The 25,069-nt window shown below is 37.7% G+C and overlaps 2 protein-coding genes across 2 annotated transcripts; one reads left to right on the forward strand and one right to left on the reverse strand.

Moving 5' to 3' along the window:
- The first annotated feature begins 1,803 nt into the window (after positions 1-1,803).
- On the forward strand, positions 1,804-12,471 carry gpd1a (glycerol-3-phosphate dehydrogenase 1a). The gene is made up of 8 exons (XM_051901978.1): positions 1,804-1,968; positions 2,936-3,113; positions 6,942-7,082; positions 7,246-7,384; positions 7,475-7,587; positions 9,212-9,448; positions 11,379-11,485; positions 11,972-12,471. The coding sequence occupies exons 1-8, from the start codon at positions 1,925-1,927 to the stop codon at positions 12,066-12,068; spliced, it is 1,056 nt and encodes a 351-aa protein (XP_051757938.1). The 5' UTR covers positions 1,804-1,924; the 3' UTR covers positions 12,069-12,471.
- Positions 11,159-24,525, reverse strand: si:ch73-233m11.2 (NACHT, LRR and PYD domains-containing protein 3). The gene is given in 13 exon segments (XM_051901972.1): positions 11,159-13,583; positions 13,679-13,759; positions 15,103-15,270; positions 15,374-15,547; positions 16,119-16,292; positions 17,550-17,717; positions 17,809-17,973; positions 18,183-18,344; positions 20,900-21,519; positions 21,521-21,598; positions 21,600-21,928; positions 21,931-22,476; positions 24,088-24,525. Coding segments are annotated over 12 exon segments (2,676 nt in total). The 5' UTR covers positions 24,110-24,525; the 3' UTR covers positions 11,159-13,583; positions 13,679-13,689.
- Positions 24,526-25,069: the final 544 nt, after the last annotated feature.

Genomic DNA, 25,069 nt, shown 5'->3' on the forward strand with positions numbered 1-25,069 from the left:
TGAGAGAGAGATTGCCTGAGCGAGCATTACCTGATTAACTGTCTGATTTAACATTCATCTTCAGGTCTATGTCCATAATATTATATCCATTATAAAAATCCGTTTGAATGTCTGCTGAGGAAAGTGTTTGTCCTTTTACAGTTAAGGGAATTTTTCATACCAGCGCTAAAACAACGTCCTTTGTTTATAAATGTCCCTTTCAATTTAAAAGTCTCTTGCGACTGACTCATTCACTCAAGTATGGGTTTGCCGCCATCTTATGGCGTATAATGTAACTTTCATTCAATCCATATTACGCACTAACGGACCCTTTCTCTATACCAAACTGAACAACATTTAAATTAACAACAATAGCCATTATAAATGACAACAGGAAATAAACAAAATTGTACAATTCAGTCAAACGTACAAAAGCAGTGTTCAACAGGATGTAAGTTAAATATAGCCTTAAATTATTAAATTTAACATAGCACAATTCGATTTGCTCAGGAGCAAGTAATAAATTAATAGGACCAAAGATTGCCCTTTTTATGTACCCAAAATGAATTATGTCTCATGTTTAACCACTATAAGAGCCAGCGGCAAATCCCCGAAGCACTGGCCGAGATGAAGCTGTTCTCGGCAGTTACACGACCCCTGATCGGCCGCTGATGGCCTGGAGCTCGCATTTCCGAAAACTTCTAAACAAATTGTAAAATAGGCGCTATGATTGAATATAAGTCACATATTTCAGGTATAAACAACTACATTCTCGCCTAAAAAACTCTTAAATCTACAGTTTGTGGTACAACAAGTGAAGTATTTGTAAAAAATTAAGGTGGATTTGCTCGGCCTCCATGACTGTCGCTTCAAGCGGAGTGATACAAACGGTGAAAAGGTAGAAGTGCTGTTATCACTAGAATATTGCACGGCTCTCAGCCAATCAGATTTGAGAACCAGAAAGAACTGTCTTATATAAGAAAATATAAATATATGAAAATTAGAAATGCTGCGTTGACAACTAACTGAAATAAGTACTTCAGTTTACCCTAAAATGCTGAAATAACAGTAAAATAAAACGAAATAGAAATATTTAATACTTAAAAAAATAGCGTAAAATAACCAAAACTTTAAAATTAAACTAAAAAAAATTTAAAAATATATATTAATAAAATATTATATATATATATATATATATATAAAAACTAAAATAACACAAAAGTTTTTACTTTCCCAAAAAAATCCATAAGCTCACTGTGAATTGAGGAATTCCTCCCCTGAGCCAGCATCATTTCTCCCATGGAACTTTGACCTTTCACCCCTGAGAACTGTTCTGGTATTCCATTTATTCTCTAATAGGGGATTCTATTGTTCAAAGGTCATTTTGCCATCTTAAGCCACTCAGATCCTTTCTGATAAATCAGTTGATCTCTTTTACCTCCATGTGTGATTAGATCTCACATAAACATCTCACATTTCACCACGATCAAAAGATACAGGCTTTGCAAGTCTACTTTTTACTTCTCATCTCACTATATAACTTACTGATTGCTCACATTAAAAATAGATTATAATTTTTACATGTAGTCCTTAAGCTAGCAGACAAATCTAGCACTGAGTGTCAAGTTACAGCATGGCTTTAGTTTGTCATTATGTCCAACTGAGACTAAAGTTTGTGTCAGTGCATAATTTGTATTGTTGACACTTCATTTTTTACTTGCATTGGCTTCTAATGAATCACTTGTTTTGAGATTCCGTAAACACGCCCACCAGCTGATAGTGGGCTGAGTCGACGGAGTTGTTTTCGCACTCTGAGTGGCCAATAGCACCAAGGGGGCGTGGCCTAACGGAAAACACTCAAGTGTGCGCTCGCTGCGCTGCGGTTTGATTGACAGATCAGAGTGACTGTAATTCAGCGAAGGAGCCGGTGAAGATTCTCAGCGCAATGTCAAGTCCTAAAAGAGTTTGTATCGTCGGCTCTGGGAACTGGTAAAAAAATATTTGGATTTTCTTTTAGAAATGACTGTTTGAGCTGTAGGGGTTCAGAATCATATGACTATTAGTTTAAACATTAAACAAAAGCGCACAAGCTTCAATGAATCACTTGCAAACAAGTTTGAGGTTATGACATTTGAAAGGGCAAAACAGAAGACATATTAATATGAAGGATAGATATGCTACACAATATGAGTTCTGCTCAACAGCTGTGAATGTGCTTTTGGACTAACTTGAATACTATTTATCACTGTTTACACGAGCCATTTGTAACACTGCTGCAATGCAAAACAAGTAGAGCACATGTTCCAGTCAGTCACACTGGTTAGGTTCAGTATTTATGTTCCATAGATTTAAACTATCCGTCCTACAGCCGTCTGGCCACATCTGTGGTTCAGTATTATGTCCATTTCTGATGTTTGAAATGTACTATATCATACAATGCATGCAAAAATTTTGACTACTTTTGTGTTATTGAATTGTTTCCCTTGACCTTTTAGGATTTTAATCATTAACACATTCACATAGATATATTTATTAAGGAAAAAATGACTGCTGATGATTGAGGTTTTAATGAATCTTTGAAATGGGCTACTGTTCCTTTAAAACTCTATATATGGTCACACTAAACAAGACTCCAAAAGTAGATGTTTATATAACAACAATCCAAATGTATTCAGTTAAGAGATGTATTAAATTTCTCAAGCAATACTGCAAAAATTGATATGGTTGGGTATTTTGTAAAGACTAGTTAACCCCCACTGCATGACTCTGATCTGACACAACAGGCTTTGATCACTATCACCTCTGTGTTTCTTGGAATGCAAAATCTCCCTTTTGGTAAAAAATCTGGGGGGTTCTGATGGGAGTAAAGTCCTTTGTTAGTTTACACCCTGTATTGTAATTCTGCATGCAACCTTTCACATGATGAACTCTCTCTCTCTTTCTGTCATGTCCACAGGGGTTCTGCTATTGCTAAGATAGTTGGCACAAATGCAAGGAACAATCCGAAGTTTGACTCCACGGTTAACATGTGGGTGTTTGAAGAGATGGTGAACGGGCGTAAACTCACAGAGATCATAAACACAGACCACGAGAACGTCAAGTATTTGCCTGGACACAAGCTTCCAGAAAATGTTGTAAGTAACTTTGTATTTTAATCATATAATTTATGAAAGATAAATATTATTAATAGGGCTGTCAAGCGATTACATTTTTTAATCTAATTAATTACATGATGTGGCGATTAATTAAATGCACATCAAATTTGGCCGAGAAAGTAATTTAAAGTCATTATTGTGTAAAGCATCAAACAGACATTACAAAAAGTAGCTTCAGAAAGAAATATTTTATTTGATTCAACATAGAATTTATTAGACAAACATTTGGACCATGAGATTGAGTAAATGATGACTGAATTTTCATTTTGGGGTGAGCTATACCTTTAATGTTTTATTTTTTTTAATTAATATGGACATGAAATTATTTTTTAATTTAATTAAATTATAGCATACTCTAAATAAGAAACTAAAACTGCCAGTAGGTGGCTGGTAAATGTCTTAATGATGTCATTGAGTCATTCATTCGATTCGTTCAAATGGCTGATTCATTCAGGAGTGAAGTAGATGCAAAGACTATAGAATAACACAAGACCCGTCACTCGGATTATTATGAATGGGAGAAAGTGCAACACGCAATATGGCGGAATAAGTCCCGCCTTCTAAATGAGAGCCAATCACTGATTGGTAAAGTCATCGTGTCACCGTTAAAAGCTTGCACGCTTCCTATAGAGACGCGCACTTAGGACTGCGCATGCGCATTCACTTGATCCAGCCTGAAAAAAACAAACATTTTTTGTCATGATTCGAGCATTTAGAAACACAATTTATGAGACAGTTGTTGTCAGATTTCATTGGTGATTTCAAATATTAAATTTAATCGAAAGCTTGGCAAACAGCTTTGGAGAAGTTGATGTTTCCCCATTTAAAGTAATAGGAGCTGCACTTGCATGCCCGAGAGGCGTTTCAAAGGTGGCCGCTGAGTGAAATGACTTGTCTTAAAGGGACTAAATGGTTCTCTTTATGAATGGTTCATTGAATCATTGGTTCACTCGGTTTGTTCAAAACGCGGATTCAGAAATTAAACACCATTGTGTGTTGCTCAGAGACTAACAGTTCTGCTTTTCTGCTTTCATTGGCAAAATTGAGCAAAAACAGACAATATTGTGTTTAAAATAACACAATATTAACTTCTTATTTATTGAACTGTTGTATAAAATCAGTATCGCATTCGGGACAAAAATAGCACTCGTGTGATATTGCTCTCGTTACTCGTGTGATATAGCTTCAATATATCATATAATGTAAATATGAGACAAAAACTCAAATGAGCATTTTTTTTTTGCCCAATATCTTGAATTTTAGGGACATTCCAACTGCATTCTGCTTTAACGCGCAGTGAGTTGTTGCCCTGCATCATATTTTCATCATCAACTGTATGAAATGTTAAATGAACTACATAGTTCTGTGGCGGGGCAAGTGCATTAAATGCGTTAATAATTTTAAATCGACAGCCCTAATTATTAATAAAATTCATTAATATAATAAACAATATATAATTAAATAATTAAAAATGTAATATAATAAAACAGTATATTCTGTTATAAAATTTAAAAAAAATTCACTTGTTTTACTTGCATACTTGTATAACAAAATAATAAATAAGTGGTTTATAAGAAACTTTGAAAGTGTGAATTATTAACATATATATAGAATGTATTACATTGATGTATTATGTATAAATTATTATATATTATTTGAATATAAAAAATATTGTATTATGAGAAAATAGTGTTGCTTTTTTAAATTACACATATAATAAAATAAGAAATTAATGTTGTAAGAAACTTTGTATTTTAATAAAGTTTAAAATCTTTATTGATCATATTTTGATGCAAATATGCAAACTTTTTATTAGCATATATAAAAATGAATACAAATATCAATATTCAATTTTTTATTATATAAAAATGATCATTTTAATATAATAAAAGTGTGTATTAAAAACATTTTTATTATACAAGTATGCAAGGGAAACTACACAATTATACACAAATATACACAATTAAAAACCATATGCAATTAAAACAAGTGTATAAATTATATATATATATATAATAAATTTATACACTTGTTTTAATTGCATATGGTATTTAATTGCCTGTGGAATGTTGGTCCACTCCTCTTCAATGGCTGTGCGAAGTTACTGGATATTGGCAGGAACTGGAACACGCTTTGGTATACGCCGATCCAGAGCATCCCAAACATGCTCAATGGGTGACATGTCCTGTGAGTATGCTGGCCATGCAAGAACTGGGATGTTTTCAGCTTCCAGGAATTGTGTACAGATCCTTGCAACATGGGGCCGTGCATTATCATGCTGCAACATGAGGTGATGGTCGTGGATGAATGGCACAACAATGGGCCTCAGGATCTCGTCACGGTATCTCTGTGCATTCAAAATGCCATCAATAAGATGCACCTGTGTTCATTGTCCATAACATACGCCTGCCCATACCATAACCCCACCGCCACCATGGGCCACTCGATCCACAACGTTGACATCAGCAAACCGCTCACCCACACGACGCCATACACGCTGTCTGCCATCTGCCCTGTACAATGAAAACCGGGATTCATCCGTGAAGAGAACACCTCTCCAAAGTGCCAGACGCCATCAAATGTGAGCATTTGCCCACTCAAGTGGGTTACGACGACGAACTGCAGTCAGGTCGAGACCCCGATGAGGTCGACAAGCATGCAGATGAGCTTCCCTGAGATGGTTTCTGACAGTTCTGACAGTGGCTGCTCTTGGAGGTGAAGATGCTGGATGTGAAGGTCCTGGGCTGGTGTGGTTACACATGGTCTGCAGTTGTGAGGTCGGTTAGATGTACTGCCAAATTCTCTGAAACGCCTTTGGAGACGGCTTATGGTAGAGAAATTAACATTCAATTCACGGGCAACAGCTCTGGTGGACATTCCTGCAGTCAGCATGCCAATTGCACGCTCCCTCAAAACTTGCGACATCTGTGGCATTGTGCTGTGATAAAACTGCACATTTTAGAGTGGCCTTTTATTGTGTCCAGCCTAAGGCACACCTGTGCAATAATCATGCTGTCTAATCAGCATCTTGATATGCCACACCTGTGAGGTGGATGGATTATCTCGGCAAAGGAGAAGTGCTCACTAACACAGATTTAGACAGATTTGTGAACAATATTTGAGAGAAACAGGCCTTTTGTGTACATAGAAAAAGTTCAGCTCATGAAAAATGGGGACAAAAACAAAAGTGTTACGTTTATAATTTTGTTCAGTGTATATCCGGCAACAAGATTCAACCAGAGAGATCACATTTTTGTTCAGTTCACATTTTTGCTTGGGAAATTGTCTCAACAGCAAATAGTTGCTCTGCTACAGAGGAAGTTTACACAATAGAGAAGTCTGGAGGAGAGTGCTGAGCCACTAGATTCTTCCCTCAAAAACCTTTGGAAGGCATTTGATGCTTTGCAAAGGAAACCGTCCACTTGCACTCAAGCAACTGATAAGAAGCTGACAAAGCTGCATGTGGTTTCTCCGTCATTATGACCTGTAGGCCAAATGGTTGAGAGTCAGCCAAATGGTTCAGCCTATAACTATAATCACTGTCCTAGGACTGGGCTAGAGGCCTAGAAAACCATTGCCAGATATATGGTACAATAACCAGGATTTATAATGTGAACAAGGTGGTTTTGGCTTGAAATGGACACAAACCCTGCCAAAAACCACCAAAATAAGGCAATATGTCGGTCACCTTAGGTGCAGCCAATCATATAGTGAATAATGTATGTTTCTGCAGGTTTCATCATCCAGTATCAAACAGATTCCCTTCTCTCTATTCTACTCTCGTTCTCTCCTCTCTCTCGCTCACAGGTGGCGGTGCCAGATCTGCTCGACGCTGCCAAGAGCGCTGACATTCTGCTCTTTGTGATTCCACATCAATTCATCGGCCGTATTTGTGACACCATGAAGGGCAAAATCAAACAGGACGCGCTTGGAATGTCACTCATCAAGGTCCCGTACACTCATGAATACATGCATTGTGTGTGAAAGTCATTTCTGTGGCATTTTCTCTCTTACTCAGCATGAAAAAAGAGGAAAGTTGCTTTCTAAGATCACGAGACTGTCACATTTGACACAGATAACAAACTATGACTGTGCATGTGGGTTCATTTAGGGGGTGGATGAAGGACCGGATGGACTGAAGCTCATCTCAGAGGTCATTCACGAGAAGCTAGGCATCAAGATGAGCGTGTTGATGGGAGCAAATATCGCCAACGAGGTGGCGGATGAGAAATTCTGTGAGACCACCATTGGTGAGGGTGATAAAAAGTGATGTCAATGTGTTCATTTGTTCACTTTGTGTTTGGGTGAGGATATGCGTTTGTGTGTTTAATGTTTGTAAGGCTGCAGGGATCAAACTGAGGGGGCGTTGCTTAAAGAACTCATGCAGACGGATCACTTCCGGGTCACGGTCGTACAGGAAGCAGATGTGGTGGAGATCTGTGGTGCTCTGAAGGTTTGCTTCGACATAATGTGACACAATTGAAAATAATATGATATCCAGTTTAACAGTTAAAACTGTTTTTAGGTTAACTCAAGAAGTTGTTTTAACAACAGCAGTAATAATGCTGGTCTGTCTTGATATGGCAAGTGTGAGGTGTCAGTTTTACAGTCTATTAATGTTCTCTTTTGCTGTAATGAGGTGTTTGAAGCATGACGTATAAACACAAAACAATCAAACCAGTAGGTCTGTATACACTGACAAGAATTTGGACAGTTGCACCACTAACTTAGAAGTGTTGTTATTGCTAACTAAAACTTAAAGGGGACCTATAATGCCCCCTTTTCACAAGATGTAATATAAGTCTCTGGTGTCCCCAGAATGTGTTTGTGAAGTTTCAGCTCAAAATACCCCACAGATCATTTATTATAGCTTGTCAAATTTGCCCCTATTTGGGTGTGAGCAAAAACATGCCATTTGTGTGTGTCCCTTTAAATGCAAATGAGCTGCTGCTCCAGAAGAGGGCGGAGCTTTAACAGCTCGTGCTTTGGTTGCTCAACAACAACAAAGCTGGAGAATCTCACGCAGCCAAAATGAGGATTGTCAGTAACGGTGTTCAGCCTTACATTGTTCAAACCGGAGTCGACACTGATGGAGAGACTCAGGAAGAAGTTACAACTTTTAGAATGAAACTGGACGGTTCTGAATGATTAGTGGATACATTTATGTAGTTGCTGTGGAGTTGGAGTCGAAATGCAGCGAATATCAATCCTAAAACTAACTTTACTGCATTTTTTTGTGGACAAACGGATCTACAGCCACATCAAATGTAGCTGCTAACTGACCTAAAGCGTATGTAGATGTATCTGCTCTGAAGAGAATATAATCAGCAGATTAATAGTAGCATACTACTATTTTCAACAGTGTCAGCCAATGGCGCTTTTACAACGATCAGCCAATGGTGGCATAGAGACAGCCTTCTGATGTTTGATTGACACCCTCTCATTAGCATGTTGCGCCAAGGAAAAATAAATACAGAGATACATTCAAAAATGAATAAACGGTTAAAAGGGAGAAAAAAAGTCAACTTTCAGTTTACCTTTAACATTTTTCTTTTTATTCAATTATTTATGTATTTATTTATGCAAGAATATGTGGATTTATGTATTTATTTTTACATTTATTTATATATTTATTTATGTAAAATTTTGTGGATTTATTTATTTATGGATTTATTTATTTGTGGATTTATATATTTATTGTTGTTGCAGGTTTCGTCCTCCATATGGCTCTATAGTTTGAGCTATAGGAGAAAACACTTTTCTTTTTTTTTTGTTAGGTTACAGAGTCAAATGAAAGTCTTAAATGGATGGTTCACCCAAAAATGAAAATTCTGTCATCATTTACTCATCCTCCTGTCATTGCAAACCAAATGAAGACATTCATTTTTATCCCTTTGAGACTTTCATTTGACTTTGCAACCTAACAAACTTCATAGTGCACTGCAAGAACACAAACACCATAAAAATATAGTGTCAGAGGATCTTTAGCAGTTCCAAACATCACCTTATAATGTGCTTGTTGTAATTCAGTTCAGAGGAACACGCCGGACATTTAGACCCTCTTTGTCTTCCTACAGAATATAGTAGCAGTAGGAGCAGGTTTCTGTGACGGGTTGGGCTTTGGTGACAATACAAAGGCTGCGGTGATCAGACTGGGTCTCATGGAGATGATCAGCTTTGCTCGGTTGTTCTGCACCATGGGCTCCGTCTCTTCTGCAACTTTCTTGGAGAGCTGTGGCGTTGCTGATCTCATTACCACATGTTACGGAGGACGAAATCGGAAAGTCGCAGAGGCCTTCGCCAAGACTGGCAAGGTGAGACACCAAGAACTTAAAGGCATAGTTCACCAAAAAATCTTCCCCACTGCAGCTTTTGAATCTGATCTTACATTTATTTAAATGTGGCGTGTCACAATATCTAGGCCTAGAATGCAATCTGCTGACCCACGTAGCGCTGAAACTCTATTGTAATTGTTAAAATTTCCAAGGATCAGCATTCTACCCCAAACGTTTTTCAGTAGACCAAATCGTAAGTCATAGAGACTTGAAACTTTGAGGGCTGGTAGTACTCACACCGTCTACAACATCAACAAGGCTCAGCCTGACGGGGGCGCTACAGCGGTGAAAAGTACGCTCATAACTCCTAGCCTCAAGTGCCTTATATTGTTGGAATCCTTGGCTCGATAATCACAGATTCAATCAATTTTTGGGTATTTTGGATTGTTTGAAAAAACTAATTTTGCAAACTATTCCTAGGTTTTTGGCCTGAGCAAAACCAAACCAATGTGGCAAGATTCTCTGATTGTTAATAATGATCAAAAAACAGTTCGATTCACGGTCCCTAAGGGCCACCAAAATGTTTGAAGTGGGTGGAGCCACTTTTACAAAAATGGCTATAACTTGTAAACGAAATATTTTCACCAAATTTGGCACACATATGTAAGAGCTCATTCTGTGGTTGTGTGAAAAAGGACGTGGCGGCTGGCCACTTGGTGGCGCTATAACATGGAAAAACCTTCACGTTTTTCATGTGCGTAAAGGATCGTATATCGCACGATTTTTCATGTGCGTAAAGGATAGTATATCACGCGATTTTTCGCACACTCCCACGACATTCATACCATATGGTATAACTCCTCATTTTGAGCAACTTTGCCTCTTGGACCACCGCTGTTCATCGAATCGTTCATTAAATATTGGAGATTATTTCGAAAACCAACTTTGGCGAACTAGTCCTAGGCTTTTGGCTCAACCTTGATAACTGTTAAAAACCTTTAAATACCATATATTTCCTATGGTAAATTGTAAATGGTCTTTTCCATCTATGATCGAGATGGTTACAGACTTGCTAATTAAAATATTATACCTTTACCTTTTAATAATTGCTGCTCGCAGCTATATATTTTTTAATGTTTTTAAAAGCATTTATTTGTTCAAAACTACAGTAAAAACAGTAATAGTGTGAAATGTGATTAATCATAGATAAGCCGACAACCCATGTGGTCATGTAAACGCGTTTAACCATTTTCCTTTATCAGCTTAAGAATAAACCTATCGACAGAGCTAGATTTTTGCCCCTTACCCCGATTTCGCCCGGCATGTAAACACCTTAACCTGCCGAAATGCATTGCTTATACAGTAGATTTAAGCACATCCAGCTACACAGCGAGTGTTTCGCTGTAGGGGAGGAGAAATATATAACGCAAACTATGACTTTTTCTTGACCCAAGAATTAGGGGTGAAGTCAGGGTGATTGGGACACTTTTTCCGGTTGTATTTATTACAACTGGTATAATAAATAGAATAATCTGAGTAAAATACATGGATGCTTACGTTTTGACGTCACCACCGGGCAATAACCTGTGTTTTTAATACACTCTTGTAAATGTGGTTTACCTGCATTTTTATTGATTTGCATGTAAACTGGTAAATCGGGTTATTTCAATAAACTGATTTTTGGTAGTTATCAGCGTATTGGTGTGCAAGTAAACAAGTTTATAGACATCAAACCAGGTGTGATGCGAATTGAGATGCCAAGATAGTCTATTAGTTTATATGAGACAGAGACAAAATATATTTCAATTCCATTTCCAATTTAGCAAAAAAAAAAAAAACATTTGTAGCTTTGCGTACAATGAGAATAGTGCAAAACAGGCAATTTAAAGCAAAGTAAATTAGCAATGCAATAAAAATATAGTAAACAAATCCTTCTCAGCATTTGTAGTCATTAGATTCTCTGTTTCAGTCTCTCGAAGAGCTTGAAAAGGAAATGTTGAATGGTCAGAAGCTGCAGGGTCCCGCCACAGCCGCTGAAATCCACAAGATACTTAAAAACAAAGGCGTACTCGACAGGTAAGACTTGACAGAGTGGTGCAGGAATGACGTCAGAACCTGGAAGACTAATTCGCCGCTAATTCTTTCAAGATTTTCCTATAGGGTTTTTCAATTTATATGTAAAATAAAGCCTGTGATAAACAATGATGATACTTTGATGTTTTATTCTACAAAGTAAAATACACACACCCATAGCAAATATGCGAAATTTTAAGTAGTTATGTTCATTTTTGAAAACGTTTGTTTTTAATAAGTAACTAGAGGAGACAGTTTGGGGTGTAAGTGAGTGCAGTGTACATCGTGTCAAAGTATAATCAAGTTATGTTTACCACAGGCTTTATTTTACGCATAAATTTAAAAAAAACATTATAAAACCCCATAGGAAAATCTCGAAGGAACTCTTCCGGGTTTTGACATCATACCTGCACTATTTCATTGTGCATTTACATTAAGACCAAGCACAATAAAATTAGTTTAACACATCTGAACATTTTCTTTCCACAGATTTCCCCTTTTTAATGCAGTGTACGAGATCTGTTACGAGGGTCGGCCTGTGACTGAGTTCATCCACTGCTTGCAGAACCATCCAGAACATCAGTGAAAGAAGAACAGAGCTGTGATACTGAGTATGTGTGTGAGCCCTGCTGAAAAAACTAGCATTGCTGTTGTGTTTTAAATACTTCTTAACTAGTTTAATTAACCAGCAAGACAGCTTCAACTTCGTCAAACAGAAGCAGCATGCAAATCCATGGTGCTCGAAGCTGGTCTTTTCAGCAGGGTGTGAGTGCGTGTTACAATGAGAGCGACCAAAGTCACACGAGGACGCTCTCTGAGTGCACTGTTTTGTCATTTCTAATGAGTCCGTCCTTTCAGCCACTTTATTCTGTATAAAAGCCTCAAATGCCAGACTGAGCGCTCCACTATAAGTGCCACTAAAGTTCTCAAAATCACACTGAATTGAATGTTCTTAATATGAAATGTGAAATAAATCACTGTATCTGTGAGTTCCAGCTGTCTATTTCTTTCAGACAATCATTTTGATGTTCAGTATGTGTAAGAACCAGACTTGATATACAGGGGCCTTAAAAGTATCACAATTAAAAATGGAAGGAATATAGGAAATTATTTGTCATATTTACTATGGGTATGTTTCACAACCAGAAATTAATTCATTTTTTGGCAGTGTATCTATTTTATAATTATGAAACCTGACAAGCTTCTTTTTGTGATCTTTTTTTTTTGCTTGTAAAGTGTGTTTATGATGTATTTCTTTAAAATAGATACTACTTTATAATATTTTGTTACAAATGCAAAGACTTTCATACTTCTTGGGGCAACTGTATAAAACTGCATGTAAAACAGCCACTAGAAGGAGTAACTTTAGCTGCGTTTCCATTACCCTTCAAATTGCGCAAATTGAAAATACGCCCAAATGTAAACCCGTCAATTTTGCAAAAACTCCCATATATCGCAAAAAAGTTTTTACACTCGCATTAGGTGGTTTTTCAGGCAATTCGAAAAAGGAATATTTCACAAAACTGGAATGGAAACAGTTTTTTGCATTTATAGGTCACTTGGCGTACAGAAATGTTGATCACTCTTTAAAGATGGCGCGGTATGTTTGTATAGAAGGTATATGCGCGGTATAGAAGACGAGACAGAGTTCTTTATTAAACTCTTAAAAGACAAAAGAAATACTGGATTCTAAACAACAAAGAAATGCCACAATGGAATGGAATGACTTATCGCGAGAGGAAAAAAAACGTTTTAGTCGCATAACATTGGTTAATGGAAACGCCGTCATTTCGCAATAGTTTTTATCGACATTTAGAAAATATCGCAAAAGTTTGCGCAAATCTGTAATGGAAATCAAACTTTTGTCTCTTGAAAGTGAAAGTGACATGTAAAGGCCAAGTATATACACACATTAGGAGCAGTAAGTAGTGAACACACACACCCGGAGCAGTGGGCAGCCATTTTGCTGTGGCGTCCGGGGAGTGACTGGGGATTAGGTGCCTTGCTCAAGGGCATCTCAGTCATTTCCTGACGGCATTGAGAATCGAACCTGCAACCTGTTACCAGTCTGACTCTCTAACCATCAGGCCACGACTTTCTGCTAAGGAATAGATGGAATAGAATATGCATTAATATGCATGCATGCATTTAATTTTAAAAGATAAGATATGCAGGTTTATATGCAGGTGTTCCAACCTGAGATTGTTCTAGTAAACAATATTTGGGCACGTTTCCATCAAGTCAAAAACATCCTCACTGAAGTCATTATACTTCAAACTGGAAGAAAATATGAGAAAAATAATACATTATCACATACTGTACAATACATAATATTGGAGTGTGACACAAGTGCAATCATACAGCATTTTTCTCTGGCCAAAATGTATGCTAAAGAAAATATATTTTTCAAATTTAAAGTGGTCATGAATTGAGAAATCAACTTTTCCTTGAGCTTTTGATATATAAGAGGTCATCATACTATAAGAATATCCTGTAAGTTTCAGAACTGAAAACTTCCTTGTTAGTCCAATAAAAGTTTTATTGACACCAGACCCAGTGAACGACTGATCCTGGAATGTGACATGGATAGGTGAAACCACGCCTCTGCAGAAGAAATCGACACCTACTTCATCATTGCAACGTTAGCCCCGCCCACTGGTGTGTTAGTGAGATGACGAGGAGAGAAGAGCGATACAGGACTAAAATAACATTACTTTCAAAGGATCCTAATGCTAGGAATATGATTATTTATTTTCAACAATGTGAACGTCTCAGCTGAGCTTTATTTATTTGTATTTGGTACATTTCACTGTGGATTCTTTGGTAAATCAATTGCATTTCAGCACAGGCTTTGCAAACAGACTTTTACGATATGGACTCGACAGTAATGCAACAACATGTAAGTAACTGTGTTAATTCTAATGCCTGATTTGATATTAATGATTCATGTACAGTCAGATGTACATAAAAAAATAATCTGTTATTTAAATGGTGATTAAATTATACATAGAAAGCGATCAAAGAACGCTCCCTTTACACTCGCTGGAGCTGTCAATCAAACAGCGTGAGTTTATCAGTGACTGAGTTCTGGACTTGCGCCAAACTCCCGTTTTATTCAACGAATCTCTTAGTTTCATCGAGTTTGCACTGTTAGTTATGATGAAAGCATTCGTTAGTGTGCAGAAATTGTGTTGCAATGACGAGATCACTGCTTTCATGCACTCAACAACATGTCTGTGATCGGCTACAATGTTCATCACTGCAGCCTTTCATGCCACAATCTAAATATAATGCTATAGAGCTAAATGTAATGCCATAGATATATGTGTAATGCTATAATAATCAACACTTTTCATGATTAGTTAACCTTGAGAGCTGTAATAGTAAAAACGTGTTAAAGATTTTCGAGAGAGTAATACATTCATAGCTATTTCATATTGCAAAGATGTTAGCCAATCACAGCAGAGGGTGTTTACACTGAAGTCTCACAGCATGACCCCTTTAAATATATTAAATATATGATTATATATATATATATATATATATACACATACATATATATATATATATTATTTATTTATTTTGCTGTATGGGCATGTACATTCATAGCCTGAACTTACTTTAGCTCTGTCATTTGAGGACGATCCAGCATTAATTTGACCAACTGTGGTACGGCGGAGTCTGTCATTTTGTTGTTTTTTAGGATGAGAGTTGATAAAGTGCTGCTGGCAGCAACAGATTCACATAATTCCTCTACGCAAGCATCTGTCAGCGACAACATCTCCAGACTGCAGAAACAAGACAAGACAGACATTTCAATCATCAGATTTCATGCGTTTCTCTAATCGTGCTAGTTGCTGTTGGGAGCACGTGGATGAGGATATCACTCACTCCAGGTGCTGTAGTTTACAGTTTTTGTGTCTCAGCGCCTCCCACATGTGTTTGGCTCCAGTATCGCCTACATTATTCAGTCCTACCGAGAGACTGATAATCCTTGACATGCCAGACATCAAAATACTCCCCAGCGCTCGAAACACCTCCTCAGTCATCTCACACCTCGTCAAACTACAATAAAACACATGTGCTTAGATTTCACATCATCAAGCCTCCGGGAATCAGTGTTTTTCATGTGACTTGCTCATGTCTTTTGTCTAAATTTACTTCCTTCACACACGTAAATGTAACTAGTCTTATTGTGCACGATTCATCACTGCATCTTTTTTAAAAGAAAAGTTTAAATGATTGCTTTCATAACCTTTCATCAAAATGCAATAACATTCTCGCCCTCGAAAAACACATTTGCACTGTTAACCGTACAAATGGTTGGGATTGGTAGCATTTTTTAATGTTTTTTTAAAGATGTCTCCTGCTCACCAAGGCTGCATTTATTTAATTGAAAACAGTTGTGCTGCATAATGAAGTGTTTTTTCACGATTTTAAGATTTCAGAGAGTTGGAAATAAACAAATTTATTTGAAATAGAAAACTTCTGTAACATTATAAATGTCTTTACTGTCATTTTAATGCATCCTTGCTGAATAAAAGAATAAATAATATTCATAACATACTTCAACTCTCTGCCTTTCTCACATGATCATCATCAATGTGGTTAAAAAACAACTCATTCACATACATACTCCAGTATTTCCAGCGTGCACTTAGGAGACATCAGGGCTTCACATATCTGCATCGCTCCTGATTGGCCGAGCTCATTCACGGACACGTTCAGCTCAGTCAAACAGCAGTTTTCTGATTGGAGGGCAGCTGCCAGAGAGGGGCAGCAGGAGCCAGTCAACTCGCAGTCAGACACTCTGCAATTAAAAAAAAAAAAAATCTGATCAATCATACAAAATTCCATATCAAGTTAGTAATTCAATGAAGAGGCTTTACACAAAGGGCTGTCAGTAGCTTAAAATAACTGCGATTAACCTAATTTGCCACTAAATATATTCTAAACATATTTTTCTTTTCTTTACATTACGTAATCATGTTGGAAAGGTCATGCATGACGTAGGCGGAAGTACCGATCCAGTGTCTACAAAGTGAACGTGCAAAGAAGAAGTCAAACGGCCTTTACAAAAAAAGGTAAAACAACGATGTCGGACGATTTTGTCGTTGGAGGAGAAAATGAGATGGAGTTTTTCGCCCTACCGTGGTACTTCCGCCTACGTCATGCGTGATCTTTACAACATGATTACGTAACGTGTGGTGCATCACAGAGCAGTGCAAGATAGATAAGACTCTTATTCCTCGTCTGGGATCACGTAGAGCTCTATGAAGCTGCACTGAAACTGACATTTGGACCTTCAACCCGTTGAACCCCAATGAAGTCCACTATATGGAGAAAAATCCTGGAATGTTTTCCTCAAAAACCTTCATTTCTTTTCGACTGAAGAAAGAAAGACATAAACATCTTGAATGACATGGGGGTGAGTAAATTAGCAGGAAATTTTAATTCTGAAGTGAACTAATCCTTTAACAGTACTGTTAGTACCACTGATATATAATTTTGTAATATATTGTATATGTGTGTGTGTATATATATATATATATATATATATTTATATTTATATATATACACACACAAACCATACAAAAGTTTGGATCAGTAAGATTTTTATGATTTTTTTTAATAAATTAGTACTTTCATTCAGCAAAAATGCATTAAGTTGTTCAAAAGTGACAGTAAATGCATTTATAATATTACAAAAGATTTCTATTTTTAAATAAATACTGTTATTTTAACTTTCTATTCATCAAAGAATTCTGAAAAATATGTATCTTGGTTTCCACAAAAATATTAATCACGTTTTCAACACTGATAATAATAAGAAACATTTTTTATATAAAATGTTACTATTTCCTTTATTTTACTGTATTTCTTATCAAATAAATATAGCCTTGTTGAGCATAAGAAACTTCTTTCAAAAACATAAAAAGACTAAAACTTTTATATACAAAAAATAAAACAGTGTATTACTCTATATGTGTAAAGACAAAGACGTTTGCTATTTAGAGGTGTTTAGATGCGAGTATTTAGCCATGTGTGACATGTATGTATGCTTTACTTCAGTATGTTTAGGCGGCGTTTCTGTATCACTTGAGAGATCAGCTTCATCCCATCATCCATCAGTGAGTTCCGGCTCAGGATCAGCGTCCTTAGCTCTGAAAAACCATTGTTCAGAGCTGAAGACAGTGCAGACATGGATGCCGCTGTCAGTGAGCACATATCCAGACTGCAACAACAACAAACAGCTGTTAACATACCGTATTGCTTTCATTTCTACATTTCCGCTTCTAAACAAGAGACGTAATATGCAAGCGTACTTGATTTCTTCTAGTCTGCAGTTCTCCAGTGCACTGCTCAGATGAATAAGGCCTTGATCCTCTAGTTTATTCCCATAGAGACTCAGCACACGCAGTCGGGAGCCTCCGGAGAGCATCTTCGCCAGGGCTTCACAGTCAGCTGCAGTCAATGAGCATCCACACAAACTACACATGATGACGACACATTTCAGCAAGTATTCCAGCAAAAGAACGATGTAACCCAGTGTATGAAAAATCATATTGCTGTTGGAGCCGTGGCACAGCAGTAGCACACAAGCTCTCGACATACAGGATGCAGTTTTGAGTCACAATCCCATTCTTAATATGATGCTGTCTTTTATAATAAGGGCATAAATAAATAAAAATGATCTTACTTGAGCGATTGCAGCGGCGAGCGTGTAAGTGCATGGCAGAGAGTTTTGACTGATTCGTTTTCTAATGTGGAGCAGGACAAATCCATCGTGGTCGTCCGACCCTCAGCCAGCGCTGTTGCCAGGTGGGTGATGGCGGCTAAATTGAGACGACTCTGTGACAGACTGACAGGATAATTGATGACACAATGGAATTAATTATATGGACAAAAACAGACATTTTTTTTTTTTTTTTTTTATAAACTTGGAGTGGGTAAGTTTTTTTTGTAAAGAAATTAATACTTTTATTTAGCAAGAACACATTAAATAATTAAAATGTGATGGTAAAGACATTATTGTTACAAAAAATTATATTTCAAATAAATGCTGTTCTTTTGAACTTTCAAAGAATCATGAAAAAAATCTATCATGGTTTCCACAAACATTCAACATTGATAATAATCATAAATGTTTCTTGAGCAGCAAATCATCATATTAGAATGATTTCTGAAGGATCATGTGACACTGAAGACTGGAGTAATGATGCTGAAAATTCAGCTTTGATCACAGAAATAAATTACATTTTAAAAAGTAGCCTATTACAGTAGAAAACAGTTATTTTAAATTGTAATAATATTTCACAATATTGTTTTTATTTACTGTATTTTTTTCATCAAATAAGTGAACATAAGAGACCTTTTAAACATTTAAAAATCTTAACAAAATACAAAATCATACCTAAAATGATATAAGCTAAGCTAGCAGGCTAATCGGGTAGATGTACATAAGCATATATGAACATAAGCTATCTAAAAAAACAATAAGAACGAGAAATGCTTGATTTCACAACCTATAGCTTCAGTTATACACAAGTATACGAACCATGTCATTTAAAAGACATTAATGGTCATTATAACACATTTTAAATGATATAACGTGATTTTGCAGGAATTATAATCAGGCGCTAAAAACACTACCCATTAAAAGTCCGTTAAACCACTCGGGGTCCTAAAGGAGATTTCTCACCACACCGGCCATAAATCTGAGCAGTTTTTTTGTTTTATTTTGGCCACTTTCTATTCCGGACTTGCAATATTATATGTGTGGAAATATTACGAAGTCTGTAAACAGAACGTAATCACATGACGGACGCAAAGAGGAGAACCGAGCAAGCCAGCAGAGGATATACTGTACAAAATATAGGTACAAAATATAGAATTAGGTTTATGTATTTATGAAGGGAACTGACTGTCTTCCGAAAAGTTATTTTCCTCTTATCTCCGTATAAAGCAGTATTCATAAGCAGTTGATTTGTTTACAGCGGAAACCAAGGAAACGCTGTTCCATAAGCGCCACCTACTGTCAGAGAGGGAATTCGCATTTTCATTCAGTCCGTCTGCTGTTTTTGTTTTGTGCAGGCGTGTCTTGCGTACTATAATTTCTCAAATCTAAAGTCAAACCATTCTGTTTTTGCTTTAAATCTTGAAATTATGCAACTAATTTAAATCAAGAACAACTGCTTATGCTACATGTGTGTAGCATCTTTGTTTGGATCGTGATTAAAATGTGTAGTTGCGTCTAATATCAAATGACTACACTTTTTTTTTTTTTTGTTTAAAGGGGGGGCGTAATGCTATTTCATGCATTCTGACTCATTTACACTGTTAAAGAGTTGCATTCTCATGCTAAACATGGCCAAAGTTTCAAAACACAAGTTTTTTTCGAGTATGGCCTGTATGATGTCAAAAGAGAGCGGAATTCCTTGTATAGGCACTTCTCCCTGATAAGCGTGCACACACACATCACCCAGAGCAAGAGCACGCCCATCAACGCCTTTCGTTCGGGATACGGAAGCAGAGAGATTTTTCAACAATGGCTGTGTCCCAATTCAGGGGCTGCACCCTTTGAAGGCTGCATACATCATTAAGGCAGTTTCATTTAAGAAAAATAACCGTTAGATTGCAACGTAAGAAAGAAATTACAGTATTTTACACCTCACAATGAATATCTGTCAATTTTATTACGGTTACTTTTTTAAAATATGACATCCTTGATGACGTATGCAGCCTTCAAATGCGATCTCCGAAGGACGCAACCTCCGAAATGAGACACAGCTCCTGTCACTGAAGGAGTGTGTTTTTGGTTGTGAGGGAAAGATTACCTTTTTCAGCTTTCCAAAGAACCCAGCGTTAAGGGAACAGTGGATGAAGTTTGTTTTTCCGGGGCAGCAACGGAGTTGTGCACGTATGTTTGTTTGTTCCCGGGATTTCGGTGATGAATGCTTTGTAAACAAGTCCCAGTTCGGCGCTGGATTTGCAGATCGCGGGTGGTGAGTAAAGCTGCATCAGATGTCTGTTTTGTTGCCAATCGGCGCGCTAGTGCATATAATGTAAACAACACAAACGTTTTTGTTCCCTTTTTATTTATAATGACGTTGCAGCTTGTAGACAATCTTTACGCAAAAGCTGTGCACGCTCGTGACTCTTTAGCTCCGCCCACGGCACTGACGGCAGACACGCCTCCAGGAGCTCGGCTTTTTTCAGAAAGACTCGGTTTAGCGTATCTATCTTTTATAAATATGATAAAACTAAAGACTTTTCGGAGATATGAAGGATGCATTGTTAATGCATCCTTCATATCTTCATATCTCCCCCCCCCCCTTTAAGGCCAGTTTCACCAGTTATAGGACGAATAAACAACAAATTTGATAATAAATAAAAAATCTAAAATGTCAGACTCACCCAATGCTTTTCGACAGCCTTAATGCTGGTATAAGTTTCTTGGCCTGCTCGTCTGTTAGTTTTGCTCCGTATAGGTTCATATGCTCCATCTCTCCCACGCGACTCACTACATATGACAGCGCTGTGCAGTCGGGCTCCTGCATTTCACTGTAGCCCACATGCCGCCATTGGCTCTTACTGATACTTTCTTTGACCAGAGACGAGTTACGTGCATGTTGCAGAAGCCGGAAAACACCAAAGTGCTTTGTTGCATCGCTACCTGCCAACACTGTAGAAACATATCCCATCAGCCACTGAGAGAACGCAGAAGTCCGGCTGTCATCGAACCCACCCACGGAGTCTTCTATTGGTTTGCGCTGGACTGAGTCCGACAGCCCTGCTAGAAATGTGTAGTACAAATCAGAGCGCTCATTCGAGATCTGCACCGATTGGTCGAGATAAAAGGAGGTGGCCAATAAGAACTCTTGCATCACTGGAGACAGGAAGGAGAATGTGGTATCAGGGGAAGTGACATCACCATTGATGCATAAGAAAGCAGAAAGCACAGGCTGGTGCAGAAAAGAATGCAGGCCACAGGAAGTGATGTCATTGTAGGAGGAAACCGGATTGGTTAGTTTGCCCTAAACCTAACACAAGCTCTCTGGTTTCTTCTACATGTATTTTCTGTTTCTGCAGGAGCGTGTGTGTTATAATGCTGAGGCAGGTGAGTAAGAGTCTCAGGTGGGGTGTTTTTACTCTCAAACTGAGTTTTAAACACACTGCAAAGCGTCCAGCAGAAGGACGGACGAAAACACTGCTCATGCACTCCCAACACCTGCTCACTTTGCTGAAAAAGTCTCTCTGATAGGTCTACGTCACCAAAGAACTTCTGGAAGAACGTTCTCCTTTGGCTTTGGGAGAAACCGGCCACTTCAAAACATCTCAAAGATTCAAGCTTGACTGGCTCTCTGGACGTGATCAGCATTGAAGCTCCAGGAAGCAGAGATCCGTGAAGAAGACTACACAGCAATACAGAGCCGGTCGCTTCTGTTGTACATCTAAGACGAGACTAGAGGAGGACGATGGAGTGCATAGAAGGTTCTGCAATTGTTCCAGCCCGTCGAGCACAAGAAGTAAAGACTGAGGGCTCTGTAGAGCGACTGCGAGAGTCTCAGAGGAGATCTGAGTGTGTGTGCGGCCCAACATGCCCTGCAAACTCTCAGCTTTCCCTTCAAGAGCGGCCAGCTCCAAAACAGGCACTCGCAGAAGGAGTGCGTAATGTTGCAGGCGCGTGCCAGTCGCCCAATCCCAAATTACCTTTTCCGCCACTGTAGTCTTACCCATTCCAACTCCACCCTGAAAAACCACTCTGTTGCCTACAGATCCAGAAGGAAACTCTCGAGATATGACATCCTCAAAATCTTCCCAATCTCCTCTCTTAACCCTACCGTAACCATCCCCGTACGCACACACTGAGAGGGGAGTGTAGTGGCCTCTCTGGATCACTTCTCGCACAGGTTGACCTCCCAAAAGAGAGTTGGGCAGAGTTGAGTTCAGCACAGAGTTTCTCAAGGCCTCCTTGTGCAATTGCTTCACGTCTGTGGAAAGAGAAACATGCAATATGAAGGAAGTGCTTGATTACATCACACTATCTATCTATTAATAGACCTTATGCGCCAGAGAAACAAGCGCGCCGCCATCTTTATAATACTGTCTTTGAACTTCCGTTTTTGCGGTTACCCTGTACATTTCTATGGCATCGCTGTCAAAGAATAATTAGCTGGTGAAGTGGATTTACTTGTTGTAGAGTTAATGAAAGTTATTCTAAGCATTGTAATGTTTAAAGCAGATGTCTTAACAAATGTCAGAAGACCGGGCAGATTTTAAAACGAGCAGTTCATTCATAAACACGTAAGATCGCTGTGGAAAAACAAACCGGAAGACAAAAGACAACCAGCTGCGCTGAAAAGGGGCGGGGCTACATAAGGTCTATTTATTTCTCATTCTTAGGGCTGGGTATTGAATAAGATACTTTTTAGGTACCGACCGAATTGCCTCGATACTATCGAGTATCGAAAAGTGTCTTGTCATTCAGTACCAAATTTCGATACATCCAAACGGAGCAGGGGGAGTGGGCGTCAACCGCCTCTTTTTGGGCGATTTCACTCTGGCCGAGATTTTCCCCGAGTGCTCCCATAGACTTCCATTCAAAAAACTTTTTTTTCGAACTGCAGGCACTGCAATGCAATCTCTATGGGTTCCGGGAGGGCTAGCACTAACGTGCTTTCGTCATCATACGTAACCTTAACTTGTGCAGCGATTGGTGGAAACGTCTCTATTTATAATCTTTAAGCTAAAGTGACATCCAGTAATTTCCTCAGTGCATAACTTACATTTCACAGACATTTTCTCCATCTGTAAATGTTAGAAAGTCGAGAAAATATTTCCATTTTGCTGTCCAGGAGACAATAAAATATACATTTAACTAAAATATTTGTTGTTGATTATTTGTTTTTGTTTGCGAACATAAATGCGCCATATGTAGAATTTCGAACCTACACCTAAGTGTATTTTTATGATAGCAGTAACTGTAAAGTGATTATTGTAAGGTAATCAAAATAGACTAAAAATTAGTCTGTGCTTTTTTTTATTTTCAGTTTTAGTTTAGTGAATGTAACTTCTGCTTTAAAAAGCATTATCTTGTTTTTAGATTGTAGTGTCACAATGTTAGAATGTAATTTGACCCCTTTTTTGTGCATAATATAACATAGACTACATGGTTACATTCATGTTTGTTTTCATAGCCTTCAATACGAACATTGTTTGTAGGAAAATATTGTGCAGGATATGAAATAAAAAAAAAATGTAATTAAATTTTTTTTAGTTAAATACAGATTTTATATCTTCCAGCCCTATGGCATGCTTTAAATACTGAATGAGAAATAGATAGAACGATAGATAGATTTAGTTTATGTTTTTCATTATATTTAATAAATTAACTTTTGTGGACCAGGGTGAAAGAAAACTTAATTTCCCAGAATGCATTACTTCTACTGCCTTAGAAATATAATTAAGTAAATTCACGTCATTCCTGTCTTTAAAGTTAATACTCAAGTTCAACTTCCTGAAGCGTGTCTAATGTCTATCATGCAACAGCTAAACAACAAGTCAGAGGTTTCAAACTCAAAACTGACTCTGTTTTTGCTCACCATGTGAAATCTCGCTCTGCATGACTGGAGATGCCGTCCAATATCGTGAGAAAATGTTTACTAACTGGAGATGTCCAGTGCCGTCTGTGTCCGACAGGCGGGTCAGTCGTTGCTCTTTCGTCAGGGGAAAACGAGGAAGTGAGTTTTTTTTTTTTTTTTTTTTGAGGAAGCGAGTTGTGTGTGTTTAATAAGACCCCATGATTACTACATATTGTAGTTGTGACACATATTTGCCTATTTAATGGCTGGTCAGAACAAAGTTTTCTAATGTCTCTGTCATCTCGAACATAAACTGATCTACAGAGGAAAAACCTAATACAAAAATACACTCGTGTCTTGTGTATAGTATAAGTTTGAATCTGTTTGTAGACTGTCAATGCTGCGCTTTCGAACGCGGATCCAAAAAGAAGTTAAATAGCGCCATCTAGTGACCCATTACATTATAACACTTCATTCATTTTATTTATATGCCTCTAAACCATTTGCAGGTGCTGGTCATATAATTAGAATATCATCAAAAAGTTGATTTATTTCACTAATTCCATTCAAAAAGTGAAACTTGTATATTATATTCATTCATTACACACAGACTGATATATTTCAAATGTTTATTTCTTTTAATTTTGATGATTATAACTGACAACTAAGGAAAATCCCAAATTCAGTATCTCAGAAAATTAGAATATTACTTAAGGCCAATACAAAGAAAGGATTTTTAGAAATCTTGGCCAACTGAAAAGTATGAGCATGTACAGCACTCAATACTTAGTTGGGGCTCCTTTTGCCTGAATTACTGCAGCAATGCGGCGTGGCATGGGGTCGATCAGTCTGTGGCACTGCTCAGGTGTTATAAGAGCCCAGGTTGCTCTGATAGTGGCCTTCAGCTCTTCTGCATTGTTGGGTCTGGCATATCGCATCTTCCTCTTCACAATACCCCATAGATTTTCTATAGGGTTAAGGTCAGGCGAGTTTGCTGGCCAAT

Source organism: Ctenopharyngodon idella, chromosome 8 (genome assembly GCF_019924925.1).
Source record: "Ctenopharyngodon idella isolate HZGC_01 chromosome 8, HZGC01, whole genome shotgun sequence".
NCBI classification, from domain to species: Eukaryota; Metazoa; Chordata; class Actinopteri; order Cypriniformes; family Xenocyprididae; genus Ctenopharyngodon; species Ctenopharyngodon idella.